Raw genomic sequence first — 15,048 nt, 5'->3', positions numbered from 1 at the left:
CTGAACAAAACACTGGCCATTGCATTCATGAAATCAACAGATATGTGAATTACTTCAAGGCTCAACACTGCAGAAAGGTTGTATTTTTTTTTTTTTGGTGGGGGGGTGGGGGGTGAGTGTTGTGCTCCAGACTATGCTCTACAGGACATAGACATTAATTTTTAAAAATATGAACAAGACAAGTTGTGCACTGAGGGTAGGCCTGCTATTTATTGTTTGCCTTATGAAAAAACATTTGGTTCTTAAAAGCGCATGGGGTTCAGTGTGCGTGTTCATTTTGTCATCTTAATTTAAGTGAAAAATTTCTTGTAGGCCTTTTTTCTTTGTTTTCAGTGCTACAGGTGCGTGATATGTGACTATGAATCCCTATCATGTAATAAGCCTTAATTATGCTGAACTTGAAAGGGTTAGTTCACCCAAAAATGTTAATTAGGCCATAAATTACTCACCCTCAAGTAGGGATGAGCCGATAAAAGACACACACACACCTGCTATCCACCGCATCCCAGTTCTGTGTTCGGAAAGGAAATAAAGAGTACTACGGAAACCCTAAACCCTTTTACTTTCACTTTTGAGATTTGTGATCACAAGACATACGTCAGAGCTGTTTGATCGGTTTATAACAGAATGCTGTGCAGAATTCCAACGCTTTTCATTGGATCTTTCATTGCTGTGTAACAGTGTCATGAGATCAATACTGGTTTATGAATAAAGCTGTTCTGAGCTTGGACCAGTTTGCTTACACTGTGTTAAATTATTGGTCCGAGCTGATAAACATAGCGTGCAGCTCAAACAAATTGCATGGTTATTATTGCAGCGGTGGTCACGCCAGTGCGCGAGTGTTCACAAAATTTAGTCGGATTGGCAGAAAATGTTGCAGTCTGGAGCCCTGCCTTAAAGACATTAGTTTATTTGTACTGTAGTGGTAGTAAGGGCTGCACGGTATTGGAAAAAAAAAACTTGCATTGTGATATTCTGAGATGTATTGCGAGATGAAAAAAAGTTTTTAACTCTATTTGGAAAAAAATGATCAATGATTGGGTGATTTTAGCGGAGTAAATCAGCATTAGGGATGTCAACGATTAATCGATCGATTAATTGTCAAAGAGATGCAGTCAATTAAAGTTATAGATGGTCGAGTAACTAATTTTAATTTTGGCTTCTTGCGGCTCGTGCGCAAAACACGTGCAAGTGGCTTTCAGTGACTGTACATAAATGCATCATTATTCATTCATAATGTACAAAATAAGCTTTTAATGTGATTTAAACTTTAAAAGTACATTTAAAATAGAAACAACTAGAGGTCGACTGATATCCGTGTTTAGTAGTGCCGATTTAAAGTCAGGCACGTCGGCGGGCAGCCCCGTGTTATTGTTGCAGTGGAAAGTGCTGCTGCGCATGTGAAGGACCCCAAGCCAAAACATTTGGAAGATTCAACAACAGTCCTGGGAGATAAAGGTAGTCAGAGAATATCACTCTGTAAATGGGGTGGAGAAGTTGGCAGCCCTTACAAACACAGCAGCGTGATTGAGGGCTCCGTTACTCCGCCCCGCTCACAGACAGCAGCGTGCTCGGAGAGACAGCTGTCCTGGAGCTGCCACGAACGGTGAATGACATTTGTTCGGAAGCATGGTTTGATGCAGACAATAACCAGTATTCCATCCAACTCATTTGCATTTAGGGATATCAATATTCGATCATTTCCATGATCGATCGACGTTTAAATTAACGATCAATTAATAACCTTAATACTGCAAAATGCGTATGCATTGGTATTATTATTTGCAAAGCCACTTGGAAAAAAAGCTTTCTCAACCGAATTAAAGGGGTTTTAGTCTGAAAAAAATGCTAGTAGCAGGACTGTAAAATGAATAGATGTGATTATGATCATTTGATAAAATGAAGAGAGTGCGCCATATGTTTTAGATCATGTTACTTTGTTGACTGTTTCTCGTCAAGGAGACCGCTGAATGTGCCTCTTTAAATGGTTTTTCTTTAAAATGGTGCCTCTTTAAACCTGCCTAATTAGAGGGTTAGACGGTGAGGATTTGGGAAGAGAAACTGCCTAAATATTATTGAATATTTGGAGATTCATGAACAACCGACAAACCAGAACAAAGCTACATAAATGACTCGAAAGACATCCAAAAGCATGGTCACTAGTGTTGTAACTGTAACAAAATTTCAGTATTCAGTACCGATACCAGTGAAAATCCACTGTTCTCTGTACCAAAGCAAAACACGAAAATATTCTAATAAAAAAACACACTTTTTATTACTAAAATAAAACCAATGCCATTCTTTATACTTATTTACAAAAGTTTTTCTACAAGTAATATAATTATGAAAAACAGTTTTCACCCAAAAAAAAAAAAAAGTTTCACCCAAATTTTATTTGTCAATGAAATTTAAAAGCATTTTATTTTGTGGTAAATAAAGGGGATTTGCTATTAAAATTAAAACATGAAAGAAATATTGTGATTTATTTCTTTTAAAAATAGTTTTATTAAGTTTTTTTCAACAGTAGTAGCAGTATCACATACACGGGTTACCGTGAATACCTTTAAATTGACACTGGTTTTACTCGAATGAAATGGTAAAATGCGTGTGAAGTGACTCAGAACAGTTCTGGTGATGTTGTTTATGTATTTACGTCCTCGTTGAGACAACAGATGCTGAAATTACTGCAAGTGTCACGCGCTTCAGTCTATGTAGTAAACAAACCCACACTGCCATTCATTCATTCACACAGAGATGCGCAGAACATGCAGGATTCATATTTCAACCAACTTTTGCGGCTTAACATTTACAGATACTGGTCCATATGGTGATTTGATTTTATTAATTTGTGCTAACTTTGACAAATTCCGTGACTGTCCATATTAAAATGTAAGTTTCATTTTCATGACTGCATTTTGAGATTCCGTCCGCGTTTTCTGCTTTGTGGAAATCATAGCGCTGTCTGCGTCAAGAACCGGGTTGACCGGGTCCTCTGTACCACTGGTAGGCCTGTCCCAATATTTATAAAAAAAATGTAACCTGTCATGATGTGGGATTATTCTGGAGCGCAGCCTGTGGAGAGCCCGCGGTAGAAAACACCCTCTCCGATGGCACAAATGTCCCGGGAATAAAGAGAACGTCTCGCTAGAGTGACCAGTTTTGGGAAGCGCCTTTCATTTGCTTGTGAATGTTTGTCGCAAGTGATATTGCATTGTACTTGCTCTTCTGCTTTATTTTAATACCGTGTAGCATATTTTGCAAGTAAATGCATTGCCCTTTGTCAGTGTGGGCCTACTTTTCGTTCAGTGGTCTCCGTGACTGGAAACAGTTGATCTGTGATCTGTACGGCATGCGAATACCAAACTGAATCCTCTTCTGAATTCTTTGAACAGACACACATACACATAAAATTATGACAAAATGCCCATCTCGACAATCATTCAGGTAAACACAGTCAGTTATGTCTCAAGTGAATAAAAACAACTGAGAAATGAAATGTGATGTGTATCATATCAGATCCGTGCATCAGGTCTTAAAGGGACAACAGCCTATACATACTGCTGCTGTCATTAATGATCATCAAACACAAAACAGCTGTGATAAATATCTATATTTGATTTATTCAGTAAACATTATGCAGTGTTTTCCCTAATTAGTACATTTCTGTATTTGAATACTACCAACCTTTAACCTGTTGTATTTATCTCTGCTTGTAATTTGTGTATTTGTTCTTATTTTTACTTGCTGTTCTCTTGTCTCTTTAATCATGTTTGAACTTTCTTAGTTCATCTAGTAGTATTTGCTGTGGTTCCAAAGAAGTACTTTGCTTTCAGTAATAAATGGAAAGCATTTCTAAAAAGCAAATATTTTTTATTTTCTTGCTGATCTGAAAAAGGATCTTATCCGTGGGTCAAAAACTGTAATGTGATTACAAGTATAATATACACAAAGAATATCAGCCAATATATCGATGTAGACCGTGTGTGTGTGTGTATATAATGTATGTTTGTGTGTGTTTTTACTCCCTAATATCGGTATCACCCCAAACAAAACCATATCGGTCAGGCTTTACTGAAACCCATGCACGTCATGCACACTTGAGTATGTGAGCAGTAGACAAAACTGTGTGTCTGTCCAATTCATTCACACAGAGACATGCAGAACATACAGGATTCATGAGCATTGCTTTAAAACATTGTCAGGTTAAAGTTAAATTTCAAATACATCTGAGACCCCTACATTTCGATCAGTTCTGTTTTGCTGTCCAGCTACTGCCCAGCTGCTTTTATGTGAACATACAGTTAGAAACATGTGGTTGGCCTAATCTTGCTTCAGGTACACTAATCAAGTAGTCATTCATTTTTTAATTTTTTTTAAAATAAGTTTTTGCACATTGCAAGTTTTCCTGTTCTTCCGCTTCAAATGTGTCATCCATCTTTTGAGATAAAATGGTCTAATATCCCATGAGATAAAAACTTTGTTCACTTGGAGCATTACATTTTTCACATCAGGAGAGAAGACTTGTTATTGTGGAAAACTAGCATGACTAATATGCAATTTAAGCATATTAGGGATTTGGAGGTCAGAAGACTGGCAGTAATCAGTGTTGATTACAGATAGCATCTTGACCCATGGGTAGCATGGGAAAATATATTGACGTGGTAAAAGATCCACATATTCCAACGGTTTTCACTTTCTATTGTGCATTCAGTGTACATTACACAGTTAATGAAAAGGCACACATTCGATGCATTGTTAATCATTAAACCTCTGACTTGTTCTGTTGTAAGCTACATTTTCAATTAATCTGGAGTGTTTGTTTAGTCTGAGGAATTAAATTAAAGTCAGATCACAGGTTGTGGCATGTTAGCACACTAAAAAGTGTTGATGTAAAAAATCTTCAATATATTCAGTAATATTTAAATGTCTATGCTCAAACAGTGTTACACATTGGCCAAACTGAGTGCTTGAAGGGTCTCTCTCTGCTATTGCTTTGTCCTGTAAAGTGGGACACAAGGGAGCCATATTGTCATGCTGCATGACTCATCAGTTTCCAACTTGCTCTTTTACTTCCACCCAACCTGATGTTGCAATCATGCAGTAATGATAGCTGCCACGTCCTCACATACCCTTAAACACAGTGCTTTGTGTTTTAATAAATACAGTGGGTATAGAAATGAATCGGCCCCTTTAAAATCTAATTTGTTTGGCTTTGCAGCCTGAAATTAAGACAAACACAGTTTTGGTTTATTCATCTGTAACTTATAACATCCCAGTGAAAGAGAACACCAACATGTCAGAAAATAATTTTATAATGGATGCACAATATTATCAGAACATTATCAGAATCGGCAATAATGGCTTAAAATGCAAATATCGGCATTGGCCCGATATGAAAAATTGTGCCGATATGCCTTGACGTTAAGACGAATAATTTGCATGTGCTCACGATGTGACAGCGATAAGATTACATCAGCAGTGTGGTCCATCTTGAAGCAAACTTTTGTACAGAATAACGTGTCCAGTGTGCGATAGTAAACAGTCTCTAGCGTGTGCAGTAGCAGCAACACAAATAACATTTAAGATTGTGTTTCTTAGTAATTGATGTCATAAAATCACAAGATTTAAAGGTCAGAAGTTATAGCTTAAACGAATAAAAGTTAAACAATGACACTTCTAAATTAATTTTATACTGATTTATTCGTTATTATTATTATTATTATTTATTTATTTATTTTTTTTCAAATTATGAAAATCGAACACAAGGAGCTGTATTTTTTTATAAATCTAACTATTTTGCTTTAGACCATCAACAAATGTTAAATCTTCAAATAAAATTAAGGTTAACACTGCATCTATCTGAATAAAAAATAAATGTGCAAAATTAAAAATTATTTGTTGGAAACATCTGTGCAGGAGAGACTTGTTGTTTCTGAACAAAAGGAAATGTATTTGAATCGGCATCAGCTATTGGCCAAAATGAGTAAAAAATATCAGCAAATTGGATATCAGCTAAATTTCCATATTGTGCATCCCTACAATAAACTATGGGTGGCAAGGCACGGTCAAAAGATCTCTGGGATAAAGTTGTGGACAGGCACAAGTCAGGAGATGGATACAAAAACAAAAACTGGTCAGCAAGGCGACCAAAATGCAGACAGCAACTCTGAAGCAGTTGCAAGAATTTATGGCAAAGAAGCAGTCATTGTGTGCATGTGACAACAATATCACATTCTCCACAAATGTGGCTTTGTGAAAAAAAAAAAAAAACTCCTCAAACCACTCCACGAGAGGCCACATGCAGTCACAAAGTCACATGCAGTTTTGGTTTTACCAATACGCACCTTGAAGATTGTGAGGCAGATAAAAGAAAAATTTACTTATTTTACGGCTGCAACAACTACCGTATTTTCTGGACTATAAGTCACACTTTTTTTCATAGTTTGGCAGGTCCTGCGACTTATAGTCTGGTGCGACTTATTAGTCAAAATTAATTTGACATGAACCAAGAGAAAACATTACCGTCTACAGCTGCGAGAGATCGCTCTAGGCTGCTCAGTGCTCCTGTAGCCTACCACTGAAAATTCAGGGATTCAGTAAAGTGGAATAAGATCGCGGGAGCTTGGTGAACTTGCTTAATGTTACCAGTAACTGTTGGACTCACTGGCTTATGTTAATTTTAGCCTATTCAGCCTCCCGGGTATGTTCTATATGCTATTGTGTAGCTAACTGTTAATGTGTTAACATACCGGGCACCTATTCAGCCTGTTGTTCTGTGTACTATTGTGTACCATAAGATGAAAAACCTGCCTTTCCAGATTACCAATATCTGTTCTTGGTCTTGGATTTTGTTAAATAAAGTTAATATTTCAGTTAACAGTTTTCAGTTGTTTTCAGTGGTATGCTACAGGAGCACTGAGCAGCATAGAGCGCCCTCTCACAGCTGTAGACGGTAATGTTTTCTCTTGGTTCTAAATAAATGCGACTTATAGTCCAGTGCGGCTTATGTTTTTTTCCTCGTCATGACGTATTTTTGGACTGATGCAACTAAGTCCGAAAAATACGGTAATCAAAGTCATTAATGAAAATAATCAACAACAAATGTCATATTTGTTAGGTCGCGTCTGTTCACCGCACGCATAAAACCTCCGCCAGTCACGTCAAATCACAGCAGTGAATAACGCATTTCTGTGGATTAAATGCACCTATAAATAGTGGATGAAACTGAGTGAGCTGCTGAGTGCGAGAAAGATGCGTGATCCAAGCTGCCCGCAACCTGGGAATACTTTATTTTAAACTTCAAGCTAACGCATTCGCATAACGTTTAACACTGCTTGTCCTGTAAGGCACTTTGACAGATAATTAATTTTATAATTTTAGAGAAGTTTACGTGAATTTGTATTTAACATCTTAAATATTCATCTGTACTTTACATTGAACTATGGAACAGTCTCAGAACACTTGAAATATAGTGCACAAATAATTTATGGTGCTTTTTAATGTTTTTGTGCCTTTCGTGGGGCCTAATAATAATACAGTATAGTATATGCTGAATATTGGATTTGGATCGGTCTCATCTGACCGGTACCCGGTCTGGCAGAAAATGGGAATATCGGAGTAATACCGATACTGAGTATCGCTTCCCTAAAGTTAGTAGACTTGGAAAAATTCAAGCACAGTTTATTGGTTGTATTTTTGATTTATTGTATTTGTCAGTTTGTTTTAATTTGTTTCTTTTTTCTTACAGTATCTTATTTTGTGTATATAAAAAATGCATGCACTGGTGCATTTACAAAAAAAACGTTCTATATTCATTTCCTATTATTTTACATTTCAGAATATAAAGCAATGTAAATTAAGATTTTTCATTTATATATATATCTATATACTTAAATTAGGGGCTATGTGATGAAAGTTGAGTCAAAGTCGACTTGTCACTGATGACATCATTGACATAAGCCTGGAGCTTTAAAAAACATTTTGTGCACAGCTATGACATATGACACAGAGCTGACCACATGGTTATTTGCTCCTATAACTAATTTTTATCAGTTCTTTTGTCTGTGGGTTATTTCTCTCAGCTTTCTGCTCGTTCTAAAATAAAATAACGTTACAGATAAAGTAGCACAGTAAAGATTACATTCATATAAACGCATTAGTGAGCGATTGCATGTGAATTAATTCTACCTGGCAGCGTCTCTCTACTAGTAGTGAAGCTGTGGGATTTAGTTAAAAAAATAAATCATAGAACTTTTCAGTTTCTAAGCTATTTTATTGAGATCACAGAACAGTGTTGACAATACACTTCCGCACTGAATTATTCTGTGTGGGAGCTGTCTGTGTGTGATGTACGAGCAACTGTCTGTAGCCTATGTGTGTGCGTTACTTGACTGTACAATAAGCTGTTTGTAACGTGCGTTCTCCCGTTCAATTTCAAATATACAGTAATATAATCACACCTGTCTCGTGGAGCTTTCCAGTTTGGAAACAGAGCGTCAATGTCAAGCTTAAAGTGTCATGGCAGAGCACTGAAGTGGACTAATCGATTAGTTGGTGCAACCCCTAATAAACAATATATATATATATATATATATATATATATATATATATATATATATATATATATATATATATATATATATATATATGCATACACAAAAGTACTGATAGGAATTCCGTTAAAGTACTGGATCCATAAGCAGTATCGGTAAGAGAAGTAATAACGTTAAAACCTTAACTATATCCATCCCTAGGCAAAATACCGTCAAATTCTTGAGGCAAATCTGATGCCCTCTGCCAGAAAGTTGTCAGTTTGGGGAAAAAGGTTTACCTTCCAACACGACCAATGAACCAAAGCACACAGCAAAACTTAGCACACAGTGGTTGAAGGAGAAAAAGGTGAATGCTCTTGCATGGCCAAGTCAGAGCCCAGACTTAAACTCTACTGAAAATCTGTGGAATGACTTGAAGACTACAGTCCACAAACGCTCACCGTCAAATTGAACTGAGCTTAATCAGTTGTGCAAAGAGGAGTGGGCAAATATTGCAAAGTAGAAACAAATGCCAACAGACTAAAGGCTGGAATTAAAGCAAAAGGTGGTTCATCAAAGTGCAGACGCAAGAGGGTGATCCTTTTTCTAACTCAGTGATTCTTGTTTAATTATTTTCTGACATGTTGGTGCTATATTTTTCACTTGGATGTTATAAGTTGCACTGGGTTAATACAGCTGGATAAAACAAAAACTATGTCAGTCTTCATTTCAGCCTGCAAATCAACAAAACGTGATTATTTTAAAGCCCACTGTAAATGGGCTGAATTTAATAATGCACTAATTGTGGTTCTGACTCTGATGCCAAAATGACCACCTCAGTATTACAGCATGGCATAATATTAGTAAAGGATTGTGTTTGCAATTATCAATGTTAAAAGCAATTCTAATCATGGTCAGATAACATTATGTACTTCTGTTTGATTTTTTTTTTTTTTTTTTCACAGTACATCTTTGGGGAGTTCAGCCCAGATGAGTTCAATCAGTTCTTTGTGACTCCCCGCTGTTACGTCGAGGTAAAATATTCACACACTTGAATGCATCTTGAAGGCACTTGAAATGTTATGCTGTCCAAAGCAGTCTTTAACCTTTAGAAAAGTAATTACTTTTACTTTATTTTTGTTTGCAATTACCATTATTCTAAATGTAATCTAATTCTCTATTACCATTAACGATATTGTGTTGAGGTGGAGCTTGTTTTTGTGAGTTTAATATATGTAAAATAACATTTGTATTTTCCACTTTTCCCTACACGTGCAGCAGTTTAGCACAAAAATGAAAACAGTCTACCCTCGTCAGTGTTTAATTTATACATTTGTTTCATTGCAAATTGAAATGGCAAATTTCTATGTAAAATTAAATGTGCAAATGTTGCATCATCTGAAACTGAATTTGACACTGCACTTTTAATGTATCGGTTAATAATAATGGTACAAATAAAGTTACTTTTAAATCTTGCTCCAATTTATTACACAAGGTATGGGGAATGTTACTTCAAATATAGATACATTGCCGTCTTGCATGTTACATTGCCAATGTTATGCTACCATACTCTACATCCACCTTTTTCCCTCTTTTTCTTCTGTAGAAAAAACTGCACACGTCATTGTTATTTAGCACACTACATCCTCTGTCTGTTTTAATTGCAAATTAAACTCTGGCCTTCCACTCCAAATAACATGTTATAAAAATTGTACTTGTGTTTAGTTTAGATAACATGCATTTAAATTTGTAGGTTAGAAAGGTTTGTTTGTGTACATCTACTTTTATTGACTTCATTTGATTAATCTCGTTCAAATTTCTTATCAGCTTCCCCCATTCAATGATAAAGTCTCCTGCGTCAGCCATTCCTCAGGTAAGATCAAAGCCTCACTTGAATGTTGCTACAAGTATTGATTCAGAAATAAAGATACGTGCTATAAGTTACTAAATTCTTAAGTTACTCCGACATGAGCACATACAATGGTTTTCATGTATTATGCATTGACCATATCTTACATCCTCACACATAGAAAACAAAATTTGTAATATTAATTTTACCTATTCACATCCTAATCCTTAATTGGTAGAATGGTCCTCATTCATAAGAGTTGAATATAAACCTCCTTAGGCTACATGCCAATATCTGTACTTCTAATAATCTCTCCCGAGACCGTATCATATTGCCCTCTCAGGTAGTTGTGACCTTCACCCTCATCTGTATCAATTATTTAGGAGGTTACTGCACTCCTGCTGTGCCTTACATAATGGAATCATTGAGACGGCAGGTTTGCGGTGAGTTTTCGGTCCACTACACAGTGCCTTACTCTTCTGATTATGTTGCAGAACTCAACACTCAGGTCTTAAACACTGACAGCTTTCTAAACCTTCCCCTTTTTCAACCTTAAACCCTTACTTCTCATTTTTGCCTGTCCATTTAATCTTTGGAGCTTTGCATGCCTAGGTGCCGGCGTCTCTCTGGCGCATATGTGCATCTACCTGCAGTGCTTGGAGTTGGCGGGACACTTTTGACATTTTTATTTGTATTTTCTGGAAATTCTCTTTCTAAATCCATCACATCTCCAGAGTGGACTAAGAATGTGACTTCATCGACCGTCTTTCAGGATCTCTAACTTCACCTGAAAACGTGGCAGTCTTGACAGTCCACAACCTGCTTATGAGTTCGTTCTTCATGTTTTTTCCTAAAATAAAACCTCTAAAATGAATACTAACAGAGGATATGGTCTTATCTATTCATTTATCCACTGCTTGGGAACTTCTTCCCATGATGACTTCTGGGTGTTTTGATTTCGCTGATCACTGGCTACTTTTAAGACTCAAAGTCTTATAGTAATTGTGACTTGCATTCACTAACGCTGTTTCATTCACTTCAATCTATCCTTCACTGCTTAGTCTGTACAGTTTAGTACCACAGCCACTTTTGTATCCTATCAGATTTGTTGTATTTAATAACTACATGATTTGTTATGCATACAACTTTGTTAATATTTTTAGCCTTTAGAATAGCTTATTGAATAATCAAGTTAAGATTTGTAACTGGAAACTTGTCTAATTTAAAATCGAAAACTTCCCTGTGGAAATTCCAGTTTTGCTGTGCCTTTTTAATCTAACTGACATGTTTTGATCTACAGGAGATGACTACCAGCATATCGAGTTTGGCGTGGATGAGGTAATGAATGCAGAGTCTGTGGCAGTGAAAGACTCGCTGTACAAAGTCTCCAGCACTCTTAATCCTCAGGCCCCTGAGTTCATCTTAGGCTGCCAACCACCTCAGAAGGCCCTTCCCACAGCCACGGCAGTCGCTGATATCCCAGATGGCACCGACTTCGACTCCCTATGTTGCAGTAACTCCGAGACCTCAGTCCTGGGCAGCCACCAGGCCTGCTCTGACATGGATGGGGTCTCGGGCGGCTTGGGGCAACGGAAGAAAAAGAAAAAGCGGCCGCCAGGATACTACAATTATCTGGAGGGTTCTGACAGCACTGGTTTGGCCACAGATGAAGTGGAGGCCTCAGGCCTGGTTAACGGACATACTCCAAATGCTCCACTCCTGGGTTCGGAGGACATGGTAGGGGAAGTGCTAGCTGGGGCTGAGCTCATCCCCCGAAATTCTATAACATCCAGCACATCTACACCCCAAGCCGACCTTTTTTCCCATCAGAGGACTTGTGAAAGCCCTGACAATTTGACATTGGACTTGACTAGTGGAGCTGCCTCTTTGTCAGACAGAAATGGGGCAGCTTCTTCGTCTACTTCTTCGTCCTCTCAGAGCAGCGGGGTGGCACAGAGTGCCAGGACTGCAGAGCAAAATGCAGAACCCCCTGCTCTAGAGAATCCAGTACTCCTGGGTAACGGAGGGCACAGCTCCTCTCCTCCATCTCCTCTTCCCCCTGATGCTGCTGTGGCCACCCTCACAACCACAATTCCTGCTACTACTGATGAGAGGGAGGCTGAGGGCTCGGGGGAGGCTAACGGGCTGCCAGAGACTGCCTCGGCTGCTGGAGCCGCAGACCTGGCTGAAATGGGTGAGGGGCAGTCAGCTTCCTCTGTAACTCCTCTCTCCTTAGACTCTGAAGTTCAGCCGGTAGTCTCGCCAGTTCCCACTGCAGCACCTGTGGCCAACCCCCCGAAATCCTGGGCCAGCCTCTTCCACAACTCCAAGCCTTTGCCTGGAGGTCCTCAGGCTTACGTTGAGGTAAAGAGTATGCCTGCTGTCGTCACTTTCACTCCGGCTGCCTCAGAGTTACCTGAAAAGGCCAATGAGGTGCACGATGGCCCTATCCCTGTGTCTGAAGACCCTATGGCTCCAAAATTGGCAGGTAAAATGTGACAAGAATGTTAATGGTTTGAAGTCCAGACCTCAAAGAATGTTGCATTGCACATAACGAGTCTATCAAATTAGTAGACTAAGCAAATTAGTGTTGGGCGTTATGCTCCATAGTCATATCGTCCTGTCGTCAGCCTGTAAAAAAAAAAAAAAAAAAATTCAGCAATTAGGGCTGGCCGATACAGCTAAAATATTTATCAACGATACATTTAATATATTTCGGTATTGAAACACGCTCCTCCAAACATTAGATTGCTATGAGTGAGTGCAAACATTAAACACTTTCAGATGGAAATACGTCACTACACTGAACTAAAGTCGGCATCAACTTCGGGTTGACGCAGACATTAAGGAAACTTTTGTCTTGTCTCCCGAGGCCACAGGAAGGCACAATGAGCTATATAATGCAGCGCATTTAAATTGTCAACGCAAGGAAGTAACACTATAAAAACGTGCATTACATCTAAATTAATTCTTTAAAATCAAATATAATTTCATAAACAATTATGAACAAAACAGCATCTTGTATTTATGCATTGCTTAATCCAAAGAGCCATTCACACATTCTGTGTGAATGGCTTGGTTTTGGTTTTAATCTTTATCAAGATCCTTCTCCACATTGAGCTTCTATATTTTTAATATTTAGAATTGAACAACGCAGCAGCGGAGCGTAAAAAAATTAAAATGCAACTATCTTTTACATCATCACCGCATCTCGCACGCCACTAATGACGCTCCCTGATGGACAACTAACATTCAGATGCAAGTGTTTATCTAAATTCGACTAATTGTAATTCTTTATTCACAATCTCCTCATCACAGACAGGACCAGCACTCAATTCAGCATGTGTTTGTGAGTGCTGTCTGCGTCACTCATAGAACGTGCCTATATCGTACGCTATATCAAACATTTTTTTTCTATCGTTATCGAAGTACTGCCGATAAATATCGATACCCAGGCCTATCGCCAATACATTTTAGTTTTAATTTTGTTTCATTGCTGGAGAGTGAATCAATTCCAGAGTGAAGGTCTTTGCACACTGAGTCCGAAATTTTCACATACTTTTTTTCTTTTATTTGTATTCACCATCCTTTCCTATCAAAATGCATGCTACAGATATGAAAACGCAGAAAATTGAACCTGAATCCAAAATTAAGATGCAGTGTGTAAACATTGACACAATGTGAAGTCGTATTTATTATTCAATGTGTGAAAGTCTCTGTGTGCAATGGCCTTAAGGCTAAAAGCTAATATCCATATGTTAGTCAAGTAGCATATGGATGTCATAAAAAATTTTTCATATGACTGAATTTGTATTTAACATAATTTAATAAAAATATTGTAAGTTACTAATAATTATAATGCTTACATTTCCTCAGTTATTCAAAAATCAGCTACAGAAAACAAGCAAAGAACATTTACATTTCAAACAACATCACTGACATCAATTAGATACGAGTTTATGGACTCCTTTTATAATCAGTGATGCTATCTACACTGCATGATTCATAAATCACTTCTACTTACATCGTACATGCATCTGCACTTTGTTTATGATGAGAGAATTTGAAAGAACTCTTCTGAATGCCTTTGGCCATTGCATTCATAAGTTCAACGGAGTTGTGTGATTGGTTATAACGCAAAACACTTAAAGCTTGTATAACGAAATATTAGGGCTTATTTGTTTCATTATATTAATCAGATATAAAAATACTAGCATGATGATGATGATTTTAATAATACCGTATTTTCCGGACTAAGTCGCACATTCTTTTCATAGTTTGGCTGGTCCTGCGACTTACAGTTAGGTGCAACTTATTTATCAAAATTAATTTGACATGAACCGAGAGAAATGAACCAAGAGAAAACATTACCATCTACAGCTGCGAGAGGGCGCTCTATGCTGCTCAATGCTCCTATAGCAGGGTTCCCGCGGGGTCTTAAAAAGCCTTAAAAGCATTGAATTTATTAATTTGGAAATAATACCTTAAAAAGACTTTAAAAAGTCTTGAATTTTGATGTCTGGGTCTTAAAAATTGTGCTGTATGTAACTTCTATGTATTGTAATTTTCCTCAAAAGTTTCATTTGTCAACCACGCTTATTTTGATTAAATGACATATCCTAAATACAGAGTGACGGAACCAATAATTGAGAACGCAACGCAGCCCCG

General features: G+C 37.6%; 1 protein-coding gene across 3 annotated transcripts in view; it reads left to right on the top strand.

The window, feature by feature from the left end:
• The window catches only part of LOC132110731 (ubiquitin carboxyl-terminal hydrolase 10-like), a 47,859-nt gene that overhangs the window by 13,292 nt on the left and 19,519 nt on the right, over nt 1-15,048 (top strand). The window contains exons 2-5 of one of the 3 annotated variants that reach the window (XM_059517578.1): nt 9,497-9,565; nt 10,359-10,404; nt 10,764-10,823; nt 11,681-12,868. In XM_059517578.1, the coding sequence (XP_059373561.1) occupies nt 9,497-9,565; nt 10,359-10,404; nt 10,764-10,823; nt 11,681-12,868 (1,363 nt within the window). Of the gene's footprint in view, nt 1-9,496; nt 9,566-10,358; nt 10,405-10,763; nt 10,824-11,114; nt 11,210-11,680; nt 12,869-15,048 lie in introns of those variants that run through there. The other 2 variants (XM_059517588.1, XM_059517597.1) reach the window with 2 other exon arrangements.

This window comes from Carassius carassius, chromosome 2 (genome assembly GCF_963082965.1).
Source record: "Carassius carassius chromosome 2, fCarCar2.1, whole genome shotgun sequence".
Taxonomy (NCBI): Eukaryota; Metazoa; Chordata; class Actinopteri; order Cypriniformes; family Cyprinidae; genus Carassius; species Carassius carassius.
Note: the sequence above shows the minus strand (reverse complement) of the source record. Positions and strands in the feature narration are given on the sequence as shown.